Below are 26,993 nucleotides of genomic sequence, written 5' to 3' on the forward strand. Positions count from 1 at the left end.
CTAGCATTAAAAAACACTAGAGCGGTCGATTGCACGCCATCCCACGCTTCCCACCTAAAGCAAAGCTGAAAAATGGCCAAAAGTTCCACCAGGAATGACCCAATATAAAATTTTTGGGGTAAACATTTTCCCCGTTTTGACTCCTGTGACCCTGGGGCATAAACTGGGGGTCAAATCCAAAAAAGTCATTACATATTTCATGCATCCTCCAATGTTGATTGCATGTAGTTTCATTAAAATATTTTTTTTTAATAAATGTGCCAATAATTGCACTTTTTTGGGGGTATTTGACCTTTTGATGCCATCACAGGGTCTGGGGCAAAAAATGACACTGCTTTTGCACCTTCTTACCATGCAGTGATCATAACGAGCAACTTTGGTGAATTTCTGTACAACCGTTTAGCTTTAGGAGATGGAGAGATAGACGGACGAACGGAGCTATGATAGTATCCCCCCTGTTTTTTTTTCAAAAGGCATGGGGATAATAACTCGTTGGAGTGATACAATTGGTGGGCCAAATATTTAATTCTGTGACTGCTTTGGGTTGCAAACGAGAACCAAAATTGGCAAGTTTTGAGTGTCCTGGTGCTTTTGGAAAAAGTGCAAGTAAATTTGCTGATACTGCTGCACCCTGTTACTTGGTTTGATGGTTGAGCAGCAGTAATAAACCATTGTATACTTTCCTCCATAGTAAATGCTCGGGAGATCAAAACAGCCATTCTTTGTTTAAATCTGGCGTATTTGTCATTTATTGATTACAGCATTGCATTTGCTGAAATTCAATACACTATAATGAGTAAAACAAGAGTGAGAATTGCTTTTCAATACACGGCCCCTTCCAGTCCTAATGAAGAAGAAGAAACCCTACAACTCACCATGTTTGGGTATATTCAGCAAAATAAAAGGAACAAGTCTGAAGACGACGATGGTTCACGAGCGGTATTTGACGATGTAGATTTTTTCAGAAGTCAAGGATGAGACAATGTGATAATTTTTGACCAAGTTATAAAAATGATCAACATGATGTGGTACGAGTGACAGGCTATTAGCTGCAAAATGTCGAAAACCCGTTTTCTTTCAACAACTTTCAAAATTTGACCTTTGCATAACCTGTAAAGGTCACAAAACAATGTTGTGGACATTAAAATAAGGAAACAGGATACGTGCTATAGCTTATTGGAGTTAGTTCGGCGAAGAAGGTCGAAAACCCGGTTCGATTCCCACAACTTTGAAAATTTGACCTTTGTGGACTTTAAAGGTCAAGGATTATGACCTTTGGTGCAAAACTTCCTCTGGAACATTCCAGGAACAATATAACGTCATATAAGCTATATGGCATTTCGCACTCATCGGATTATCCATACTTTGATGAAATCAGCGTAAAAACAAACTTGAAGGGGGCGCCACGGGCAAGGTGTTCGAGATAGTGCAAAATAGTTTCAAGACTTTAGGTGGGGAATGACCTCAAGATTATGCATAAAAAATATTGTCATTCTAACTCTCAAAGTTTGGGCGGTCGTATGATTTTTATGTCAAAATTCACAATTTTCTAAGTTCGTGACCTTGACCTTGGGACAAAAATGAAAAATCGAGCTCCGTGGGGCTATGCAGGTGCCATTGGGCTAACCAAATACCGAAACTCCTGCCAGATTCGACAAACCCCCTCGGAGAAGATGTGATTTGAAATCGGCTACCCCTAAAAACACGTTTTTTGGGCGTGGTTCCACCCATAATGGGTGCAGCATGCCCGTTCTCAGGAAAACACAGCCAGATCATGATATAAACCTCCCACCCAAATTTTATCAGGATCGGATCAAAACCCACGGAGCTATGCTCGGGACAGACAGACAGAAAAGCCGGTAGGCAGACATGGGTAGTCGATCAAGTCGAATTTAGTCGTTTTTCAGCCATTACTAGCCAACAAAAGCGTCCATAGCAACAGTTCTTTCTCACACATAACTTGGACATACCATATACCTACCATACCAGTTTCATGTATATCTGACTCATAGTCTCTGAGATATAACGAACTTCGTTTTTTTATTGTTTTCGACCAGGATTCATTCAAAGTCTATCTTCTCCAACAGTTTTCATAGGATCCGGCTGGAAAATTTTGACAATATGGCTGAATGTACTGCCCACAGTCACTCGTGGCCTGATTTTTGATTTTCGAAAAAATAATTGAGATTTTTTTGAAAATTTCAAAGGTCCGTTGCTAGGCAATGGATGGGTCCATAGCAACGGTTCTCATTTGCACACAACTAGGTCATGGTATGAACCTACCAACCAAGTTTCATCGAAATCGCCGTTGTATTAACGGAGCACTGGACCGAACAGACAGACAAACATATCGACGGAAATACTGATAATAAAGGTAGACTAGATCGACTACCCAACAGACAGACAGACAGACAGACAGACACACACCCATAACGAATATAGTGGTCACTTACTGACTCGTGAACCAAAAGCCATTTTCATTCACTGATATCTTTTGTCGACTAGAAATCAATAAAGGCAACAGGAATAACAAACCGGAGATAAAAATTAGTTTGTTTTAAAGCACGCTCGAGCCAACACCAGAACCAAAATGAAGAAGAAGAACATTTCTAACCCACCATCTTTTGTTCCTTTCTCGGCTTTGCTTGTTTCATATTAAAAATAACCCGATGTACATACATGAAGCAAAAACATGCTTACGGCTTATGTGCATATATAATACATCGTGGTGATATTCCTGGATCATTCCAATTGCACTGGGCTGGGCCATGGACTAACACCCAGGCCTAACGCCTGAGGCCTACCGATCTGTGCTGATTCATGCAAAGGCAGCGCATGATTTTATTGGGGTGGAGTCAGACCAACTGTCCAGCCAATGGGTGTAGTCAGGGCAGCTGAACACTGACCCATGTATATGTGATATTTTCTCAGTTTAAAAAGGGCATAACTGTGAAAAATTGATGAAACACTGAAACTCGAACTTGTTCTGTAACTTGTCATAATAAAGCCATATACAAAGTTTCGGTTGAATATGTCAGAGTATTAAAAAAAAGTCTGAAAAAAACCACATCTATGACAGAAACAGACTGATGGATAGATAAAGAGCAAACCTATAGTCCCCTCCAGCGAAACTGGTAGGTGACTAATAAATAAGACTAAACAAGAAAATTATTGTCACAATTGACCAAGATGATGCTTGCTGACATGCTGCATCACAAAAGGGTATAGAGTCGATGTACGCTGGCCACAGTGCTGAATTGGCACCAACTCTTGCAGTCCTCGTACGCAGAGAAGCATTTTCCGTGCCGTACAATGCTCCGAACAGTTTGTATATGTCCATCAGATTGTATTTTTGCCACATGTTCTCTCCTTTGTTTTATCTGGAGTTCTTGTCTTCACTCTGTGAGCTGAGTTTCACTTCATGTCCTTGCTGTGCGTGGTGCATACAGTCTCGGAGGAGGTACGTTCCTCGGCTTGTGTTGCTTACTTACTGGCTGTGACTCATTTGAAGAGGCTCTGCGACTCGCAGAGCATGGAGACAGCACTCGCGTGGACAAATTGGTCCGGGATATTTACGGAGGTGATTACGACAGGTTTGGCCTACCGGGATCCACGGTTGCGTCCAGGTGGGTTTTTGCTTGACTGGCAGTCTGAAACACGACCAAATTACCTCTGTCACTGGAGGTGAAGGAGGTTATGTTCTCGTTCTCTCTCTCTCTCTCTCTCTCTCTCTCTCTCTCTCTCTCTCTCTCTCTCTCTCTCTCTCTCTCTCTCTCTCTCTCTCTCTCTCTCTCTCTCTCTCCCTCTCCCTCTCCCTCTCCCTCTCCCTCTCCCTCTTCCTCTTCCTCTTCCTCTTCCTCTTCCTCTTCCTCTTCCTCTTCCTCTTCCTCTTCCTCTTCCTCTTCCTCTTCCTCTTCCTCTTCCTCTTCCTCTTCCTCTTCCTCTTCCTCTTCTCTCTTTTTCTCTCTTTCTCTCTTTCTCTCTTTCTCTCTCTTTCTCTCTCTTTCTCTCTCTTTCTCTCTTTCTCTCTTTCTCTCTTTCTCTCTTTCTCTCTTTCTCTCTTTCTCTCTTTCTCTCTTTCTCTCTTTCTCTCTTTCTCTCTTTCTCTCTTTCTCTCTTTCTCTCTTTCTCTCTTTCTCTCTTTCTCTCTTTCTCTCTTTCTCTCTTTCTCTCTTTCTCTCTTTCTCTCTTTCTCTCTTTCTCTCTTTCTCTCTTTCTCTCTTTCTCTCTTTCTCTCTTTCTGTCTGTCTGTGTGCAGCATATTTCACAAAGTTGTGGACAGATCTGGATGAAATTTGGTGGACAGGTTGGGTGTGTGACAAGGACGAACCGATTCGATTTTGGTGAAGATTCAGATCCGACTACTGGAATTTTAAAAGTGAATCTTCACCATTGAGAGATTTGGCCAAAAATGATACATAGCACGATATCTCAAAAAGCTGTAGACGGATTTGGACGAAACTTGGTGGACACGTTGGGTGTGTGACGAGGAAGAAATGATTCGATTTTGGTGAAGATTTGTATCCGGATCTGACTACTAGAATATTTTTAAAGTGATTCTTCACCATTGATAGGGCTAAACTAATATATAGCATGATATCTCAAAACGTTGTGGACGGATTAGGATAAAACTTGGTGGATAGGTTGGGTGTGTGACCACAACGAATTGATTCGATTTTGGTGAAGATCCGTATCCAGATCTGGCTACAAGAATTATTTATTTTTTACAGTGATTCTTCACAATTGAGAGATGGGGCCAAGAATGATATAGTACTGCACAGCATGATATTTCAAAAACGTATTTGGCCTGATATGTTCTCGTGGATCAGGCATTATGTGGCGGGGGTATGCGCTCTACCGAGTTTTCTTCTAATTTGCTCTCGATTCTGTAACTTCTCTCATTTCTGCATTTAACACCAATGTTGACTTTGTCACCCAATTTTTACCTTTTGGAAATGTTCTTTATTTCCCACCTCACCGTCTGCCCCTCTCTGAAATAATTTTATTTATGTGGCATGTGGCATGTGGTAATGCTGATGATAGTACAACTGTTGGTGATTCTGCCTGAATCTAGTAGGATAATGGTGAGAGCTTCTACAATGATTTGTCATGGCTAAGAACCCAACATCTGCTCGGCCACCTTTGATGGCTAGTTTGTGAGATCAATGTTTGTTCCGTCCATCGTGCGATGAATGGTGAGCCTCCTTTGGATGGTTTTATGGTGCTGTGTGTATTACTCAACCATCGCATCAAATGACAAGGCTCAAAACAACAGCACCATTGTTGAAAAGTTGTTCCGAATGGAAATGTTCAGCATTTTATACTCTCTCAATGTGCGTTTTTCTGCACACAAAATGCTTCTCTTTCTCCCAAATTGCCGAGTAACCCTACCTTGAAATAATTTATGTTTTAGGAGAGTTGTCCTTGTGTTGAGGCGAGAGGTGTGTGCACTCACCTCTAATCTGCCTTGTCTGGGTTTGAATCTTGGTCCAGCTATAACTGTCTTGTCTGTGGTTCACAGGCAGGGTGATTCGTCAATGTGTATGCCGTCCCTCTGATGGAGGTTAAACGGGAATCCCATCTGCTCCAGTTAGTTGCTGGATGTTAAAGATCCTATGGTGTCCTTCGTGAAGCATCGACAAGTTATCACCAGCACTCTGGCGAAATTCCTGTCATCCTTGGTCAAACCTCAGGCGAGCCAGTTTATTCAGACTTCAGCCAAAAACGTTCTCTGGAAAGGTCAGGTCAGGTGTGGGAGCATGCGACAGAGCAGCACGTCGCTGTGTCCACTTTCCGCCGGTACTCCAGGGGCCTCCGTCTGGCCATCCCCAGGCAGATGCCTGGCCATCCCCATCTCCTTGAGATGCTGATCAACCTGCTACAACCACGAGGCACGTGGTCGGCCCATTGGCCTCCTCCACTCACGAGACTCCCTCGCTGAGAGAATCTGGTGAGCAGGATCAGTGTCAGGAAAATGAACCACATGTCCACATAGACTATGCAGAGAACAAATCTCATTTGAGTCTCTCTCAGCAACCGCTCGTTGGACACAAAGTCCGATCAGCGATAGCCAAGGATTCTCCGAAGAGATGGGGCACCAAAGGAATTAAGTCTCTGTCTCAGATCCCCGGTCAGAGTCCAAGTCTCACATCCATAGAGCAAGACAGGAAGCAGAAAGGACCTGAAGACTCGGACTTCCATCCTCCCGCACAGGTACCGGCAGCGCCACACCCCACTATCCAGTGAATCCATGACTCCCCCCAGACCTGACCCAGACGTCTGTTGACCTCTGGCTCACAGCCAGCAGAAACATGAATATCACTGCCAAGGTAAGTGAATCTCTCCATGACCTCAACATGCTCACCACAAATAGGCACAGACAGAACAGCAGCATCCAAGATGTCATTGAAAGCCTGGATCTTGGTTTTGACCCAGGAAACCCGTAATCCCAGCGGCTCCGACTCCTCATTCAGCACCTCGAGGGCCCCCAAAAGGATATCTGGAGTCTCCGCAAGGATGACTGCATCATCTGCGAAATCAAGGTCAGAGAACTTGACATTCCCAAACGATGCACCGCAGCTTGATCTCCCTGACATCCTCCCCAGAATCCAGTCCATACAAGTGCTGAAAAGTGTGGGGGCCAGTACACACCCCTGACAAATTCCAGTAACAACTGGAAATAAGTCAGAGATGGTACCACCACACTTCACAGCACTCTCAGTTCCAAAGTATAGTTCAGACATCAGATCGATCAGTTTTGTGGCACCCCACGAAGACCAAGAATCCTCCAGAGGGCATCCCGATTCACTGAATCGAACGCTTTACAGAGATAAACATAGGCTGCAAGCAGCCCCTGCCGAAACTCTCGTCTGTTTGGTGAGGACCCGAAGAGCAAGGATACGGTCAATCATTGACCTCTTTGGTGTAAAGCCTGACTGCTCTGAATGCTGGTGCTCAAGCAGATGGTGGTGAACCCTATCAAGAATTATCCGAGCAAAGACCTTGCCCATCACTGAGAGCAGCGTCACCCCTCGGTGGTAGTTGCAGTCTTGGCGATCACCCTTCCCTTTCCAGAGAGGGACAGCAAGGCCCCTCTTCCAGTCAATTGGGATGATGCCTGTGTTCCAGGCAGAGCACAGAACTGCATGCAACGACACGAGTGCAGCATTTCCACCAGCCTTGAGAAGTTCAGCATGGATGCCACAGATCCCTCGAGCTTTGCCTCGTTTCAACAGGTTCACCGCAGCCTGTGTTTCCACAAACGAAGGTGGACCACAGTTGATTGGAGGTTCAGCAACAGGGATTGTAACACCCTTGACGTCCAACTTGACAGCTGGTGGATTAGCCTGTTACAACCGCTCAAAGTAACCGGCCCAGTGGGCCTTCACTTCGGATTCCTCTGTCAAAAGCCTACCACCCTCTGCTCTAACTGCAGTACACCGAGGGATGGGCTTGGACGAACACAATGCTCAAATTCCCCTGTAAGCAGGATGAGAATCACTTGAGCACAGGTGATGCTCTTCCCCCTCACAGATTCCTCGCACATTGGCCTCCTTGACCACCCTTGGTGCACGTACAGTTTTACACCTCAGCTCCCTGAACAGCTCAGCTCTGCCATTCAGCCTGGCCCTGTGACTCTGATCAATGGTATCCAGTGTCCCTTGAGAGACAAAATTCTTCTTCGCCCTCCGGTGAGTTCCAAGACATCTACCGGCAACATCAAGAACGGTGGTCTTGAAGGCACTCCACAACTCTTCAGGATCTCCCCAAAGCACCCAGACCCCCCAAATCTCTACTCAGCCTGTTCGCAAACTCCTCAGCTACCCTCTCATCCTTGAGCTTGCCAACATCCAGCCGAGGCTGGGATGGTACCATTCTCCTGGATTTAAGCTGCAACTTTTGAGTTGCTACAACAAGCCGGTGGTCAATATTGAGGAACTGAGCACTCTGGTGGACCCTGCATTTCTGGATTATCCTCCAGCGACCATCAACGAGCACATGGTTTATCTCCTTTACCATACCACCAGCGTTGGAATACCAAGTCCAGAGATGAGCTTGTGGGTGCTGAAACCATGAACCAGCCACCCAAAGTCCATGACTTCTTGCAAAGTCAAGGAACTTGGTGCTATTCAGGTTCACAGTTCCAGACCCATGGGGACCAACACACGTCTCATAACCATCCATATCAGTTCCAGTCGATGTATTGAAATCCCCCAAGACTCGAAGTGTATCGCACCTGGGGCACTGATCAACCACAGACTCGAGTGTGGCATAGAATGCGTCCGTCACGGTGAGATCACTCGTCTCAGTCAGAGCATAAACAGAGACCAGGGAAATGACACTCAAGGAGTGATGAATCCTTGGTCTCATACGTTTGTTAACTGGTGTTACCTCAATTATCATTGGAGTCAGCTTATTGGACACAGCTTCAGCAACTCCTTGAGCATGGTAACCATCAGAGCGACCTAAACAATAGGTGTAACCACCCGCCATGATCTCACCGCAATCCGGTCTCCGAACCCCAGAGAGTGCTGCAATTCCGATGGCCAAACGCTTGAGCTGAGATGATAACGGAGACAGGTGATCATCCTCTCTTTGGGATCGGACATTCCAGGCAACCACCCGAAGGGACAGCCTCAGGTTAACCTAAGGAGACCGCCGTCTGGTGCACGACATCTCAGCACCACCCCGACACACTCTCCTACAATCTGACCCTCGAATGTTAACCCGTGGTTTCCCTCCTATCATCAAAGATTGGGGGTCCCGAAGGCTTTGCCCCAATCCTGTCATCCGGTGAGCTGCCCTGCGAAGAGAAGCTGCACAGGAGGTACTCCCATGGAGTGGGTTTTCAGATTTTTTTTATTCTTCTCGAATGTTTTGCGGAATGAAGGGTTTTACAGTGGCCAGAGTGCAAAACCTGCCACCAACCTCCTAATAAGAAGTAACCCAACTGCAGGAGGATGTCCGCAGACACAGTTGGGTACTAGATATGGATGGCCGTTGGCTCACAAGGAGTTCCTCCACCCTTTGACAGGTTTTGTTGTTCATCCTGCTGGGTGTCCATATCATACACCCTCCTCACCTGGAAACCTGGTGGGGGAGACTGTTTCGTCGCTGACAAACCGACCTGGAACAGGTTGTTGCAGGTTTACAACTGGACAAAAGGTTGGTGCAGGTTGGTGACAAAAAACTGGAACAGGTTGGTGCAGGTTTACATCATACATGTAGAAAGTCACAGATATGATCTGGCCTGACCTGACAATAAAAGAATCTCTTGTCGACCTCACAAGAACCTGGGAATATATGAGACCGTTGATTAAGTGGTATTGGAGCGTTTGGGTGTTGAAGAAAATGTACCTATCTCACTTCATAATTACTTAAAATACTAAATTAAGCTGTTTTTATTTCTTCTTCTTTTTTACTTTGGCATGGTCTGTGGGTCAGAGAAGGGACTGGGTGGAGGGAGATGGACAGGTTGGGTGTCATTCCTCTTTTGAACCATTTTGTTGTTTTCGAAAAATGCCACTTTTCTGAGTCTGACAAACTGGTCTTACATGTTTGGTGCTACATTAAGTGTGATCTTTTATCACCGGTGTTTTACAGCTTTGGTCACATGATGTGCAAGGAGCGGAGGTCAGAGATAAGACCGGAGGATCTCGCACGGGCAACACTCATCACGATCACTAACAACATCGGGTCCATCGCCAGGATGTGTGCTCTCAACGAGGTGTGTGTTTTTGCTGAAAATATCCCATTCCCGATCATCCATTAAATTCTCTTCATTGTGTAAAGCTTTTTATTAATTTTGTTTTTTTAATCTTATTTTTCTTAAACACATTTGTAAAAACTTGGGGGAGAGCTAAAACACCTCAGTCCAGCCTGAGTGCACATGACACAGATCCTTTAAACTCTGTTTACTCATTCGGTTGAAGACAGGCACCAAAGCTTGGAAAATCTGAAAATCCTCCTATTATAACAATTCATTCCATTATTATTATGATCAACAAAATCATCAGCAGCAGCAGCTATGTATTCACCTTTGTTTGTTTCTTTCTCTGTTTGTTTGTGAGCAAGATATCCCAAAGAGTTATGGACGGATTCGGACGAAACATGGTGGACATGGCTGGTGTGTGACAAGGATGAATTGATTAGATTTTGGTGAAGATCTGGATCTAGATCTAGCTTCTAGAATTTCTAAAGTGATTCTTCACCATTGAGTAATGGGGCCAAAAACGATATCCCGTAAACCCTCCAATATCGCAGGGGTTAGGTTCCTGGAAAATGTTGTGATGGTGAAAACCGCGATCGTGGAAATCAAGTATCAATGGGAAGAGGGAGGTTCTGTTGCTGGGCTTCGAGAAAATATAGAGGAAGGTGGATGGCAGTCAGAAATAAACACATTACAATTGAAACAAGTGGTGCCAGGCACAACAAATCCTGCCCATTTAAGGCATAAAGTTATTTTGGGGATCAAATTTAAATTTGATACATCCTAAACCTGAATGTTGATTATAAGGAATATTTTAGTCTTAGTTTGAAGTCAATTAAACCATTTTTGACGAAGTTATGACCAAAAAATGATTTTGACCTTTCAAGGCCACGTAAGGTCAAAGGTCATGGTGTCAAATGAAAGCCAATAAAGGACCTGATATGTCTTCCATAGTAAACACGCACAAGTCTGAAGACCACGATGGTTCACGAGCGGTATTTGACGATGTAGATTGTTTCAGAAGTCAAGGATGAGACAATGTGATAACGTTTGACCAAGTTATAAAAATGATCAACATGATGTGGTACGAGTGACGGGTTATTAGCTGCAAAATGTCCAAAACCCGGTTTCGTTCAACAACCTTAAAAATTTGACCTTTGCATAACCTTTACAGGTCCCAAAACAATGTTGTGGACATTAAAATAAGGAAACAGGATACGTGATATAGCTTATTGGAGTTTGTTCGTAGAAGAAGGTCGAAAACCCGGTTCGATTCCCACAACTTTGTTGGGTACTCTAGCGCCCACCCAACAAACAAACCGGACGATCACAATATCCCGCTCCCTCCCTCCAGGGGGCGGGATAATAAATATCTAAAAAATAAAATAAATTTTTTTTATATATGTCAACATTGAAATAAAATACAGTGCAAGTTAAACAAAAACACAAGACTTTAACCTTTTAAATTCATTCCAAAACAGCGAGGTGGGTGAGTGTAAACATATTACGTTCTTCGTACTGTACTCATATTAAGCCTGGTATTGGCTGAATGGTTAGGGTGGTGGGCTTGGGATCCTAGGGTCCTGAGTTCAAATCTCACTTGCTGTTGAATTAATACGAGGTGGGGTTAACTCGGCCTGTCATCCTTCCGAGGTCGGCAAAATCAGTGCCAGCATGCTGGTATCTATCCTGTGTTGGAGTGGTGACCCGTCCAGGATTGTGCCCAATAGCCAAGGAGACTGCTTAGGCAGCACCGACGCTCTGCACAGAGTAAGGTCCCAATGGATGGATGGATGGATGGTACTGTACTCTGCCGTAAATAGAAAAAAAACAGGACTTCGCTTGGAATTTATGATGATGATGCGAGAGGGGAAAGATGTGAGTTAGAAAGGTGTGGATGTACAACTTGTGATGGCTGTTGGATCATCAGGAATACGACAAAGTCATCTGCTGCATTGCCACATAGAAGAAGGGTAAAACGATCCTTTACCACCTTGATTCAGAGCAGATCTTCCCTGCTTGGACAGGAAGGTACAAGATGGCATCCTCTTCCAAAATCCGTGTCTTTGGCATTAAAAACCTTCTCCGATTTGCTTCGATTTGTTCCATGAGCCATGGTTGAACTGTACCTATTGGCCCTGGGTGCCTCGTTGAAACATTAGTAAATCTGCAATGATTTCTCCCGTACATCGGTCCACTCAACGGCATTTTTTTTCTGTTTGGTCCTCGATCCAAACATTAAGCACTTTTTCCATCCTTTCAATATAGTGATAATGGGACTGGAAATAAGCCTTTTGTGCTTTTCTGGCAGGACCCCTTGCATGGATATTTGACTCACATTTACACACAGTTGATTCATTTATCCAGTAATGGCGACCCACAAATGTCGCACATTCACTTCTTTCCAGCGTATCTAACAACTCCATTTCTTTGCACAATATCATAACATTTCTCTGCTTTTTGGCACGATTAATTTTGTCCATAGTTTCATGTTTGTGTGCTATTATTAACTGTTGTGTATCAACTAGATCTTGTAGATCTCGTATAACAGGATCTCCAATGTCATTTCATGTTTGAAGACGATTCATTATTAAATTTGGCTTCGTTCTCGTATGCTAGTCTGATTATGAGGATTTACTGTATAGCACGATATCTCAAAATGGTATGGGAGGGTTATAACAAAAATTGGTGGATGAGTTTGGTAGGTAATAAGAACAAGCTGATTAGATATTGGTTAAGGTCCAGATTTAGAAGTCGCCTATGAGTGGGATACCAAACATAAACTGTTCAGCTTGACAGAGGTGCAGTATGCGCTCTTCCGAATGCCGTGATAGTTAATATTGTTTTAACAATCAGTTTAAAATTTTAATGGCGCAAATGTAACATCACATAACAGCTGCTGTTTGGACAGCCGATCTTCTATTGCAAATGCTTTCACAATTCTCATGAGATGAGCTGTGATTTTGTGCACTTTCCGTGCACTGTAGGTTGTTCAAAAGTGAAGGCACGACACCACAAAATGCGTCAAAAACGGGGGCAATACTCCCGGACGCTCACCTGGTGGAATAGTGATACTGAGGAGGAAGTCAATGTGGGACGGAATCAGCAAAATGTACACCAATGCACCAATTTTTAGGTCAGCTTGATGACCTAATATTGTTGCTGGCCGGGTATCGGCTGTGAGCACGACGCTAGGTGGAGCAGTAGGGTCCACTCGACCAAACACCCGGAATCTAGATCGTACCTTTCAGAAAACTCCGAGGGTATGGGTCCCTTACCGGACCGTGAATCGTCAATAATTCCACCACGTGGTATAGGGTTATTTGCCAAACTTCAAAATACCTAGACCCACGTGGCGAGCTACCGGGTATTCACACCCTCGACGGGACGAGCCATATGCGTGCTCGACCCGTGCTTGACCCGAGCGGATGGTCACCGAGCCTCCGTCGGCCCCAAATGCACACCACTACGGCAACAACGGCCTTCTTTCATTCTCCTAACATGCACCACATTAAACCAATAAAAGAACCACAAAAACGAGCTGATACATTTAACACATAGATTTATTTATAATGGGGGGAAGGGGGAGCACGCAAGGAGCAGAGTTATCTGACTCTAAGGAAATGCAATGTACAACGAGCAAGCACTTAACGATTTCTACTTACAGACGAGCCCACACACACACACACACACACACACACACACACACACACACACACACACACACACACACACACACACACACACACACACACACACACACACACACACACACACACAAAAGGACATGGACCTTCCCGCCTCGTGCGGTCTTTGACGAGACGAGAGACCCAGACCAGCGTCGCGATGCGATCTGAGGAACCAGGCGCCAGCGAGAGGCGATGGAAGAACCAGGCGCCAGCGAGACGTGAGCAGAGTCGAGAGCTACGTCCAGCGCTCGTGGGCGTCCGGCTCTGTCCAGTACAACCAAAAACTCTCCCTTTTTCGATCGCGCCGCAACCTTATTCACCCTTGTCCTGCGGGGGAGGGGACGCCTCCTCCCTCCCCGGTCTCCCTCACAACGGTTTTGGCACGCAAAATGCGCTGGTCGCCCTGTCATTGGCCAAAACGGGCACCAAGGCCGCCAATTGGACCGGGGGGGGGGGGGCGTGATGGTTGTCCGGCAGATCGCCCTCCAAACAGGCAGAGGAACATTATCCTGCGTTGGCTCCACCCACGTACATGCTGTCACGCACGTAGGCAATGGCGTTGGTGTGAGGAAGCGAGGTGAAGGCGTGTTGTTGTGGTTATTATTGTTATAAAAATCCTAACTATCAAAATAACTCCGCAGCGCATGAACATTTAATTACCCATTAAACAAGGGAAAGGGAGCTATCTATCCACATTTACTTATCGAAATAACTGAGCTATAGGACCTGTATGTTGAGTGCTCATGGCTTCCAGATTCGTAACACTACCCCCTCCCCTTTTTACAGACTCGTCCCGAGTCGTCACATTTTCGTGTGACCAGCATGTGTAAGTTTTCCCCTAGTACATTTTACCTTCGGATCCCTGAGTGCAAAATTTTTTTATACACGTCCCAAAAATAAATAACCTAATGCGCTGCGTAACTAACTGACTCACATGGACAACTTAATTACAATTGCCGGCACCAAGACAAACACACAGGTGGGTTAAACTTATTTACAATTTTTACCTTAACTAATATTTACACCAACCATGGCCCAGGACCTGTGGGAAAGAAGGCACAATAATGTCAGTCATTTTTGTGTGGGTGAGTGCACAGCAGCTGAAGGTCAGTCATCCTCAGGGCCTGCTCAAAAGGTCCCCCTTGAGTGTTTCAGTGAACCTTCTTTTTATTCCTTTCATAACCCCAGTTGCTGGAGGCAACTCATCCTAACACGGCAGGCCATGCGCCGTCCCACAGGCCATTTGAAGTGGTCTTTATGTAAGAAGAGGTGGCCAGGCTGCTCATTGCAGTCTCTGGCTCATTTGAAATGGATGGAAAGATGCAAAAAGAAAAATGGAAGATGTAGTTGCCTGCAGGGCAGTCCTTGCAAAACACTGGGTGATGGTCCTGGCGCACATGGTGGTGGTGAACACAGGGGCAATGCAAAAAGGGCAGCAGGAATGGGGTCATGGCAGAGGCAGGCAAACAAGGCATGGCAAGGCAGATGCGGACCAGGAACTCTAGTACGAGCAGGCCAGCATGTGAAGCTGGCCGGCCTCCGAGGTGGTCCGCGAGGTTCTGTGGAGGGAGTGCGGTGGTGCCGGCCGCTCCGAAAGCGGGCTCGGACCTAACCTACAGTCTCCCCCAAACCTATCGCCTTTGCCTGTCCTTGTCCATACCCACTCCCTTAATTTGCAACACAAAACAACCAAATTTAGGCCCTTTTTTGTATTCTTTTTATTTTTCTTATAATTTCGTCTCCCTAACCCCCTTGTGTCATTGTCCGGCTAACCTATCCTGTCCATGTACTCCCAACCCTTAAGTTCCTTTTTTTTCTTTTTTTTTTGGAGGGGAAAAGGGAGAGACTAGCGTCCTGTCTCGAAGCCCAACGAAGCCTCAGAATGGCCTCCTACAGATCTCGGCAATCTTTCCAAGGTGGGTCCAGCGGCCTACAGAGAGTGAAGGGGTACATTTTCTAACTATCCTAGCACTTATTAACCTTAAACCACCCCGGGGCTTTTCCAAAACGCCTGTCACTTTAAACTATGGGTTCTTACAACCATGATTCCCGTCGCCTGTGTTGGTGTCCATTATTATTTTGAGCCTTGCCCTCAAATGTTCACTCGTGTCCTTGCACAATTTTGTGGCTGGGCAGCGTGGCTCACTTGACAGGGATTCCCCCTCTGCTGAACTCCAACCATGGCATCCCCGGGCCCTGAGGCTGTCTCCGAGCCTACCTGCTCCCGATGAACGCGGGGGGTTGCCCTTCCTGGTTTTGCCCCCCTCCGATGCCCATGTGACATTTTGGCGCTTCGGGTCCCGTTTCCGACGGGTCGCCCATGGCCACTACACTATCCCGGTCCCTTACACCCTTGGCCTACTCTGGCCGACTGTTCGGTGCCTGGGGTGCCCTCTACTCGATACTCACCTTTCAACAGCCACGCTCCCAGCCGGTCAATGGACTCTTGCACCCCTCCAATTGGGTTTTGTGCCTTCTCTCAACAACAATAAAATGAGCTCCTTTTGGTAAATTTAACCAACCCACTAACGAACATTACACTGACCCCAGGGTCCCTTGGCTGGGAATTACTCCTCCCCCCACTCATTCATTCGCACCATGCATTCCACATTCACTCCTCTCATTCACTCGGGCCCGCTGACCCATATTCACTCATTGGTTCTTTCACTTTTTTTTTCAATTCACTCGCATCATTCCATTCCGCTAACTAAACCCCCTAACTATCTCGTGCTCCCTCGTCGTCCCTTTCACTAATGCACATCCCATTTAATCTATGTAGCTAAGCTACGTCCCCTCTACACATTCAATGTCTGTTCATGTCTCCCAAAATCCATTTCCCATTCTAAATCTAAATCTACTTCCCCACTAACTCGTCCACGGGCCCCATGGGGGACAGCTCATGCCCCCATGAGGTCGGTCGAACTAAGCAAAGCCCTTCCGACGAACTAGTGCTCCTATGCCCAAACCAGGATGCTTGCCACATCCTGGCTGGGGCATGTACTTGGGGCAAGGCTCTAAGAGCCTTGCGTCTCCGCTGGAGCGGTGGTCCTGGCTCCGGCTACTCTGGTCCGACCCATCCACGAGGGTGTAAGGTCGCCCTTATAGGGTCTTAGGCGGTCCGCGTGGACGATACGGGAAAGGGCCCGTGCTCCCATTTTGATCTTTATGACCACGTCACTAATTTGCGCCAGGACGACCCCCGGGCCCTGCCAGGGCGAGGTGAGTTTCGGGTATCTGCCCTTCCTCCTCAGGGGATTGAAGAACCAAATCTTCGTCCCCGGGGGATACTCACTCGCCTGCCTCCAGTGGTCGTACCTGCGCTTCATTTTCACACCCGCCTGTTGGAGTTGGCGATGAGCGAAGGCATGGACTTTTTCCATGCCTTCCTCCAACTGACGTTGCGTAGCCCTTCCCTGGGGGACCGGCGGGACGCTCAGGCGTCGGGCCATACAGCAAATCGACGGGGGCTCGCAGGTCCCGTCCGTACATGAGCAGCGCCGGGCTACAGGCGGTGACTCCATGCTGACTTGTGCGGTAGGCCATCAACAGATACGGGAGATGTTCGTCCCAGTCATTCTGACAATCGGCGGTGAAGAGGGCCAATTGTTGTATGATGTTTCTGTTGAACCTCTCCACCATGCCTTCAGATTGTGGCCTTAGGGGTGTTGTTTGGGTTTTTCTAATTGAGAGGAGACTGCGCACTTCTTTTAGTAATTCACTTTCAAAATCTCCGCCCTGGTCAGTGTGCAGCTCCTCTGGAATCCCGTGCCGACATACAAATCCTTCTACGAAGGCCTGTGCCACAACCCCGGCTTCTTGGTTGGGAAGGGCATAGGCCTCCGGCCATTTGGTGAAGTAGTCCATTATTACGAGGATGTATCGATTACCTTGGCGAGTGGGGGGGCAGTCGTCCAAAAATGTCCATGGCCACTCGCTCAAGGGAGGCCCCAACCTGATGTAGTTGGAACGGGGCCCTCATCCTCCATGCCAGTCCCTTTTTAGCAGTACAGGTGTCGCATGCTCGACACCAGTCCTGAATATCGCGCCCAATGTTGAACCAATAAAACCGCCGGCAGACCCGAGATGTTGTTTTGGTCCTGCCCAAATGGCCGCCGGGGTGGGTACCGTGCACCTGTTTCAAAATTTGGGTCTTAAATTAATCAGGGACTACTACCAGCCAAGAAGTTCTCTCTGAGGGAATCTCCACCCACTTGTGATACAAGATGTTGTCCCTCATTTCTTGGGTCTTCCACTGAGCCCAGTACGCCTTTGTTCACGCTCCGAATGGAGTGACCTCCTCCCCACTGGGTCTCTTGTTGACTCGGATCCACTCATACACGGGCCCTATCACGGGGTCTTCCTGCTGGGCCGTGCTCCACGCCAAATCGCCAAATTCCTCAACTGCGGTTAGTGGCAAAATTGGGCCTACCACCCGGGCCGCACAGGCTAGGAGCTTCTGGGAGGTGTCTGCCAATTGGTCCCTCTCCTCATGCCTCGTGCAATACTTAAAGTTTTCTCCCAGACAGGGCGTCGAGAGAGAGCATCGGCATTCCCATGAGCCTTACCTGCTCGATGGGCCACATTAAAATTGTACTGCTGCAACTTTTCCAACCACCTTGCAATCTGGCCCTCCGGTTCCTTGAACCGTAAGAGCCATTGCAAGGAGGAATGGTCAGTTCGAACCAAAAATTTCCTCCCGTACAAGTACGGGTGGAAATGGCTCACGGCAGACAGCATGGCCAATAGTTCCTTGCGGGTGATGCAATAATTTCATTCGGGCCGACTCATGGCTCGACTGTAATACCCGATCACTCTTTCCACGCCTCCTTGTGCCTGAGACAAGACTGCACCCAAACCTTCCTGGCTTGCATCCGTGTCCAGGGTATACATCCCGTCATCGGTGGAGTATGCTGAAACGGGTGCGGATGTCAAACACCCCTTTAATTTGAGGAAGGCCTGATGTCATTCCCCTGTCCATTTAAATCTTGACCCCTTCTCTGTAAGCCGGTGAAAGGGTCGAGCTATGTCCGCAAATTTTGCCACAAAGAGCCAGTAGCAGGAGCAGAGAGAGACCCAAAAAACCCCGTACCTGTTTGACGTTACGGGGTACGGGCCACTCCTCCACTGCTGTAATTTTACCTGGGTCAGTTTTCACCCCATCGCGACCTATAACGTGTCCGAGATAGGCCACTTCCTTTGCGAACAAAGTACATTTCCCCAGGCTCAACTTCAACCCTGCCTGCCTGAGGCGCCCAAACACCTGGTCCAAATTAGCTATTGCCTGGGAAAAGGTTTTAGCGTGTACCAGGACGTCATCCAGGTACGGCCGTGACGGCCGTCTGGCAGACCGCCCTCCAAGCAGGCAGAGGAACATTATCCTACGTGGGCTCTGCCCACGTACGTGCTGACACGCACGTAGGCAATGGCGTCGGTGTGAGGAAGCGAGGTGAAGGCGTGTTGTTGTGGTTATTGTTGTTATAAAAATCCTAACTATCAAAATAACTCCACAGCGCATGAACATTTAATTACCCATTAAACAAGGGACGGGTAGCTGTCTATCCACATTTACTTATCAAAATAACTGAGCTATAAGACCTGTATGTTGAGTGCTCATGGCTTCCTGATTCGTAACAATTTAACCGTTCGATCTCCTCAGATCTGTCCGTCTGTCCGTCCGTCAACAATTTTTATTTTTCTATCTCCTCCAAGACGTCTTGGCCGATTGAGTTCTAACTTGACACGATGATAATACTAGTTGCTCTCGATAGATCATCTGAGCCCTTTTTTGCATTTTCGCCTCGGGGTCAAGGTTACAGGGTCATCAAGTGCAAAATGACTGATTGGTTGAATGGCCTATAAGGAAGCATCAGGTGGCTATAATGCATAATGGGTTTCATAGGGATTATTAAGAAGATTTAATTCGACCAACTAGTTTCTCGTTACCTCTGTCATCTGGCCCTGTTATTTGGGCAACACGAGGTCCGCTGATTTCAACACGGCTTCGCGCGGTTATTTTAAGTTCAATTTAAATTCTGTTTTCACCTTTCATAGTCGTTAAGGTTGATTAACACTCGGTCTCATCAAGTTTTGTGAAAATTGAATGTTTTATATCCTCAGTCTGTGTGGAATGCATTGCAGCGAGGGGCAGCTTCCATGGGCTTCCATCCGTTTCCATGCCATATAACGAGGCTGTCTTAAGTTCTAGTTGATTTCTGTTTTCAGTTTTGGGACCTTCTGGTGTAGCTACAAGTTTAATGAAGATAATTTTCGTGCAAATCTGCTCAGAAACACACTTTTCATGAGGAAAATATATTCAATTCAAATAACCGTGAGACTCTGGAAGGGACACCACATGCTTTCCATTCACTGCTTCACCTCGTAACCTGTCCTCCTGAGGGACTGCTTATTCGTAGCGTCTGAGATTAATGTTTAAATTTTAGATGGTTTTGGGATCTGCTCTACAAGTATCTGAAAGAATTCTGGTGAAAAACGGATGTTTTATGATTTTGTTAGGGCATTTCATCCGACGGCGAGTTGGCTGGTCACGTGACGTCACGTAGACGTGCAGGCAGCGAGTGATTGAGCTTCTTGGTGGCCCGAGGGTCCTTTTTAGTTGGGGTCCAACTCTGTCCTGGATACAGCCATTAAATGCACACACTTAAAGTATTCATTTCACGGCCATAAACATGGGTTTGAAAATTGTATAATGATGTTGGGAATGATTCCTAGAATATGGAGATTTTTGCTTCGAGCGGCCTCACGAGTTTCTTTTAAATTCAATTTGAATTCTGTTTTCACTTTCCGTAGTCGCCAAGGTTGATTAATACTCGGTTGCATCAAGTTTTGTATCGAGCTGACCGTCAAACCCGCTCGGGTGTATTATTTAAAATGTTGTAAACAAACTTTTGTGCATCACGGGTGATGAAGGTTGTGGTCAAGTTTCATCGGAATTGTGTGTGTCGTCTGAGAAAAAAAGCAAATACCTATTTTGGGGGTCAAACCCCCATACACCCCCTTTGACCCCAATTTTTTTTTTATGCCATAAACAAACTTTGGTACATAAGCCAGGTGGTGAAGGTTGTGGTCAAGTTTCATCAAAATCGTATGTGTAGTTTCAGAGAAGTTGCAAGTGTTTTTGGTTGGACGGACGGATGATGCGCCATCCCATAAGCTCCCCAGAATTACGTTCCAGGTGAGCTAAAAACACTTACTTCCCAGTAAGTAAGCAAGGGTCAAATCTGGGGTTTCAACCACTGACTAAAAGCTTTTCATCCGGTTCTTCGTTGCGGACAGTCTTGCCTGCTAGTCAGCTGTCTATATTCGTTGGTGGTGCCTTCAGTTTTGAATATGGATTCCCACACCTACAACCATGTTTTTATTTTGCAAACTGTAGGTTGTTTCCTGTTGGTTCTAGTGCTGGGCGATATCTCTATAATCGGCTCGACAAGGGATTGAAGAAATATTGCCATCACAATACTGTACTACGTTTTTCAAATTCTCGCGATATCGGTACATTTGATACTGTCATGGAAAAAGTGGTGTTCGGTATCATAAACTGAAGATTTTGAGATGTATTTTGATTGATTTTAGTGAGAATATCGACATGAAGGACTCATTTTATCACAACGTAATAGTCCCAGTAAAAAAACAACAACATACGCAACACCATTCTCTCTTGCCTTTCATGCGAATGGTGAGAAGACTTCATCCCACCTCAGTTGCCAGTTATCCTGTCTCATTATGAGGATCTTCTGTTCAGGATCCTGAGTCTGTGCCTGAGGAGGAGGAGGAGGACTATTTGCACGAGTAGAATCATAAAATGTGAACTGCGACTCAGAGCTTTTATCAAGATCCTGGAGAGCTTATATAAAGTTGGCCAAGCACACACACAAGGCGCTTGCCCCTAAGGCAGCTCACAAACATGCAGCCAAAGAGTGACAAACACTGGAGTGGTTTCGTTAAACACAATACTCACCCCCACTATTGCGGTCAATGACCATTTCATCTCCCCATGCACCCATAGTAAACAAAAAAAAGCTTAAAAGAAATATATAAGCAATGGGACGGGTTGAGTGGTGGACGTCGGGATGACGCATGTCCATAGAGGCTGAGCCTAGTGCTAGACAATGCCATAATGACATCCCAGTGAAAAGAGCGTGACAGGCAGAAGGACGGAGGACAGAGAAATCCGGCAACTTTTTTATACATTACTAGACGACCCGTGAACCCGTTCGGTTCCCGTTGTGACAGCGGTTGATTAAAAAAAATCATTTCAAAAACACAGAAAAAACAAAGATAGCTCCAGCGAACTATACCGCTGAGGTTGTTTGCAATGATCAAATAATCCTGAAGAGTACTTGACTGAATTGGGAATTGATTATTTTTTTTTTCGTTGCCCAATTTGAACGAAACTTGATATTGCGCATCAATGTGAAAAACAGAAATGGAGAAAAGAAAGTCGAATAAATTATTTTGCGTAATCTTCTAAGCACAATTTTATTTATTAATGAACATGGAAGTATTACATCAAAATGGCGATGTTTATTTTATGCTTAAAAATAAGTCGTTCCTTGTCTATACTAAATGTTTGAAATTTTTAAAATACATAATTTCAAGAAAAAATAAAAAAGATAGCTCCAGCAAACTATACCGCTGAGGTTGTTTGCATTAATCAAATTCTCCCAAAAAGTACTTGACTGAATCGGGAATTGATTTTTTAATAATTTTTTCCTTTTCCTGATTTGAATGAAACTTGATACTGCACACCGCAGGAGAATGGTGAGTAAGTTGCCCCTAATTTTTTTGCGCTATCATGTACAGTTTTGGCTGTATTTCGGGTACATACATACATACATACATACATACTTACATACATGATGAGAGTTTTAGTAATATATAGATACAGTATAGAATATAGATGAAGTCCGATATTGAGCCACAGCAGCTTCTTCGCCACTCTGCAAAAGTGATATTAATGTTCATAAATACCCATTATGATGTTTTGTTTGACAATAACGCAAACACTGCTTTCAATGAGAGCACACAAAAGTGTTTACATCAATTTAAAGATTAACATCGATATCTTCAAGCCATTGTGCAGTGGGTCTTGCGCTACGTTAGCATAAAGGCCCAGTCACACCTTGACGTTTTAGCCAGCTTCTGCCGATTTTTGGAAAATTTGTCTAAAACGCTGGTACACATCGAATACGTTATGGGTAAGTTTTGATAACATTGAGAGCACGCTGAAAAACACTGCCATACGTCGTTGTACGCTGGCTTTAAACGTTGTACTTTTCGGTTGTCCTCAAATTTTCCATGCTTGAAATTTTAAGACTTATGCCAGCGTATGACTCGCACGTTCTGCATAACGCTGGCCATAAGTTGTAGGCACGTCACGCGATCGTTGACACACGTCGACACACGTTACTTGTAAGTTACTCATAAGTCGAAACACGTCGAGGTAATGTTTAACGTACCCGAAACTTATTTCTAACCTATGAGTAACGTGTTGTACTCACGTTAGGCGATCGATGACACACATCGACACACGTTACTTGTAAGGTGCTCATAAGTCGAAACGCATCAAGGTAATGGTTAGCGTCAGTGTTCCAGACTCCCTGTTTTTTTTTGTTTTTTTTTGTCTTCCTTCCTTCGGTATGATTGTGACTTTGACACTTTGATTTCTAGTGCGGTTATAATATAATATAATTAATAGGCTGCCACTCAACGATTTAAATCATAACCGCACTGTACACTGAACACCGTCATACCGAAGAAAAAAAAAAAAAAAACGGGAGTCTGGAACACTGACGCTAACCATTACCTTGACGTGTTTTGACTTATGAGTACCTTTCAAGTAACGTGTGTCGATGTGTGTCAACGATCGCATATCGTGCGTACAACTTATTCCCATCGCATGCGGAGCATGTGTCATACGGCAAGTACGTCGTAAAATTTTCAACATGTTTAAAATTACAAGACGTATTCCATTTAATACGACGTATGATAGCGTACTTTTGCGTTCTATTCACACATACCAAACTTACCCATACCGTATTCGACGTGCGCCAGCGTTTTAGACGCATTTTTCAGAGGTCGGCATACGCTGGCAAGATCGCCAAGGTGTGACTGCGATGTTGACACTTCCATTTCTGCGGCGGTTATGATTTGAATCGTTGTGCGGCAGCCTTTTCATAACCTACGCCACGTCATCATCGGCGATGCGTGCAGCGCGCTATGCCTAAGTTAGACTATCGTTGGGCATAGGTTGTGAAGGCCGACAACAGGTTCAGCATTCGTTGGTATGAGTTATCTATAACACAACGAAACGTTCTGTGTCCGTTACTAATACGTTGTGCATAAGACCAAGTCGTTATGAATACGTCCGAATCTTTAAAAAAAAACGTCAAAAGTTCAACGTAAGCCAGCATTTTACATACATTTTAATACGTTGCCATTGCTGGCTAAAACGTCAAGGTGTGACTGGGCCTTAAGTAATTGCGCAATGTCGATATAGCGCTATATCGTTGATATATTTTGTGGGACAATAGTTGACGAGCAAAACGTCAATATCGCCCAGCCCTAGTTGTTTGCATTTATAGGTACACTGTACCACCTCATGAGAAAGAATATCCATTAGAGGGCGCTCATGATGTGGCTGTCCCCTTGTCAGCACTTCCAAATACGGATAATGTTGTGCTTGGTAATTCATCTTCCATCCATGCAAAACGCCAGTTCAAATCCCACACGTGATGCATTAGTTTGTGACACAGCATCCTAATGTCATAGTTTATCATTTACAAGGTCATCTTGACCCTTAGTTGTGGTAGGAAAAATATACTTTTATACTAGCTGTCCAACTGAACCTTGGATTTATGGATAATGGTAGAAAAATCAAAAGAAAAATAATTTTTTACCAATATTCTGCCCAAAAATAGAAGAACAAAGTACTGCATATCCATTTTGTTGAATTTCAGCTTTTACATGAAATTGCATCGACAGTGTCTCCTCTATCCCTCCATATGTCACAGCTCTCAGAGAATTGTAGTTCCCAAGACTTGTGGATTCAAGAATGCAGTAACTCTGCATGAGGTGGGCATTGAACAAACAAAATACAGTTTCACAGAATTGGGCATACTGTGTTCTTCCATTTTGGGCAGTATTCTTGGATGCTGTAAAACTGCTCCTGCAAAATTCTCAGGGATTGTTTGTCTTTCAAGGGGGAGAAGTCATATTGGGACAAATGTAAGGTGATTATTCGATGCCCAGTTAATTGGCTTGTTTAGGCCGCCAAATTTTGCCCCGATTCTGAATCTGTAGAAGTTTTGTGAGTTTGATGACACGTGTCACGGAGGACTCCCCCTCCTCCTTTCGTTCCAACTCATACCCTCCCGCCCCTTCCTTGTTCATTCTCCTATGCGCCACCATATAAAGCACAGTATTAAAGAGCATGCTAGTCTCGGGGCATTTTCCATTCTTCAGGCTGTGTACGCTCCTGTTCTACCTCAAACCAAATCACGTGGTAATGCATCACACTGAAATGGCTGATTTGGGACTCCATGGGGTCTTGGTTTAATTAGTCCTTGCTGCGAGTAGTGTGTGAGCATGGTGCATGGAGAAACAACACATGGCTACTCCTGAGAATGTTACCATAACTATGGTATTTGGGACATGATGAGTATGGAAAAACGTGTGTGCGTCACTGCGTCAGTGCTCAATGTGTGATATCTGTATCGATAAGTGTTTTTTGCCTCCACTGACAAAGTCGCCGGAAGCATTATGTTTTTGGGTTGTCCGTGCGTCTGTGATAGGTTTTCGTTTCCTTTCGTTTCTCACAATAACTTAACAGCTGAAGAAATCCAAGTCAAAATTGGTACAAGTATGTATCATGATGCAAAGAGGAACTGATTCGATTATGGGGTCAAAAGGTCAAGGGTCAGAGGTCCCCTTAGGTAAAAAAAAATAGTCACCGAGCTAACTTGTGAACCAGTGATGGGATTTTTACCAAACTTGGTGTAAGTATATATTATGATGCAAATATGAACTGATTAGATTTTGGCATTAAGAGGACAAAGGTCTAAAGGCAGAGAGGTCATGTCATGTCGAGATGTGATACTTGAGAACCGCTGAAGGGATTTAAATCATACTTGGTACAAGTATGTAGATTGTAGAATGATGTAAATAATGTGGGTGGAGACGTATCGATCGACATCGTGACGTCGAAGAGTGCCGTTCTAGTCATTATGTAGGTATTTGCTGTATTGCATGAGCTTTATCAGTAAAAATTTCTGTACCAATATGCACTGAGCACTGGATCGACCATGGTCTTAAAGCTCGTCTAAAAGTCTACATTAGGGTGTTTTAATGTGGCCTGCATGGTGATATTTTGTTTCATATTTTAAGTAGTAGTGGCAGTGTGCAGACATGCTTCTGACCTGTCGAGCCTGTGTTCAAATCTTGACCCAGCTACAAACTGCCATCCTAGTGTTTCGCACGCAGAGCAATTAATCGGTGTGTACTCCATCCCCTGGATGGACGTTAAACTTTGCGTCATATTTGCTTGCATTAGTTTGTGGCCGTGTCTTTCGCGAAGAGAAGGTGATCTCTCGCCGTCATCCTGTACAAATTGCAAAGTCCTGCATTTGCAGTTGAGTATCTTGCATCGGAGTGGCGACCCGTCCAGTTTGTAACCCCCTGGCGGCCTAGCCAATTAGACTACTTTGGCAGCCCTGTGCGCTTAATAGCACAAGGATCAAAGGAAGGAAGAAGAACAAGAATTATGTTGGAATGTTAAAAGTCACACAAAATTTATTTCCCAAGAAACATCATAGCTTATTTAATCCTCATAAGTTGGATTTAACCATATTCACCACTCCAAGAGATAGCATCAGTCTTGGCAGTAAGTGAACAGGAAGACAGGAAGGACTAACCACAACTACACACGTGTTCTGTATCTTAGTGCATATTGTTGTCAGTGTACAACCTTGTAGTTCAACATAAAAGTGAATACGAATAATAGTTATTTTGTATTACCATTGCCTTTAAAAAAAAGTCTGAACAGTTTGAGATAAAAGCGGTGAAAATGGGAAATAAGTGAATATTTTGTTTTGTCAATAGCTCTGGTTGATTATAATGGTGAGCATTAAGAAGCAGAAGGTTGATTCAGAGTGTTGAGCTTTTCAGTCAGAAGTCAGAAAGTCAAAATTATTAATTGCGTTACTTGTATGTATATGTGCTGATTAAATTACTAACGGATCACAAAGTATAAATCCAGACTGCACCAAATTCAACAATAGTTGTTACGGCCCTCGGACTCTCAAAGGTTCCCCACCTCAAGTCTACATGTTATGAAAATAAATATCCTTTGATTTTTGCACACGGCATCCCTCACAATACTGTTCTAGCAAAACGTAGATTCTTCCTTTGTTGCTACATTGTGATTTATCTTCCGGTTCTGGGTTTGGAGTGTCGGCAGGTCTCCTTCCTAAGGGCTCTCTGCTGACAATCTCAAAGTTAAGTTTCCGGTCGTTATCTGTCCCGTTTTAACTGTTTATTTTCTCACTAACATGTTACTGTGTGCTCCTAGTTCGGTTTTG

General features: G+C 45.0%; 1 protein-coding gene across 2 annotated transcripts in view; it reads left to right on the forward strand.

Moving 5' to 3' along the window:
- Positions 1 to 26,993, forward strand: part of LOC147013988 (pantothenate kinase 3-like) — a 71,378-nt gene that overhangs the window by 28,968 nt on the left and 15,417 nt on the right. For both annotated transcript variants that reach the window (XM_085851509.1, XM_085851508.1), the window contains exons 4-5: positions 3,450 to 3,626; positions 9,604 to 9,727. In XM_085851509.1, coding sequence (XP_085707635.1) covers positions 3,450 to 3,626; positions 9,604 to 9,727 — 301 coding nt within the window. The remainder of the gene's footprint in view (positions 1 to 3,449; positions 3,627 to 9,603; positions 9,728 to 26,993) is intronic.

The sequence above is a fragment of the Eptatretus burgeri genome, chromosome 13 (genome assembly GCF_056783735.1).
Source record: "Eptatretus burgeri isolate ZD-2024b chromosome 13, Ebu_testis_v1, whole genome shotgun sequence".
NCBI lineage: Eukaryota > Metazoa > Chordata > Myxini > Myxiniformes > Myxinidae > Eptatretus > Eptatretus burgeri.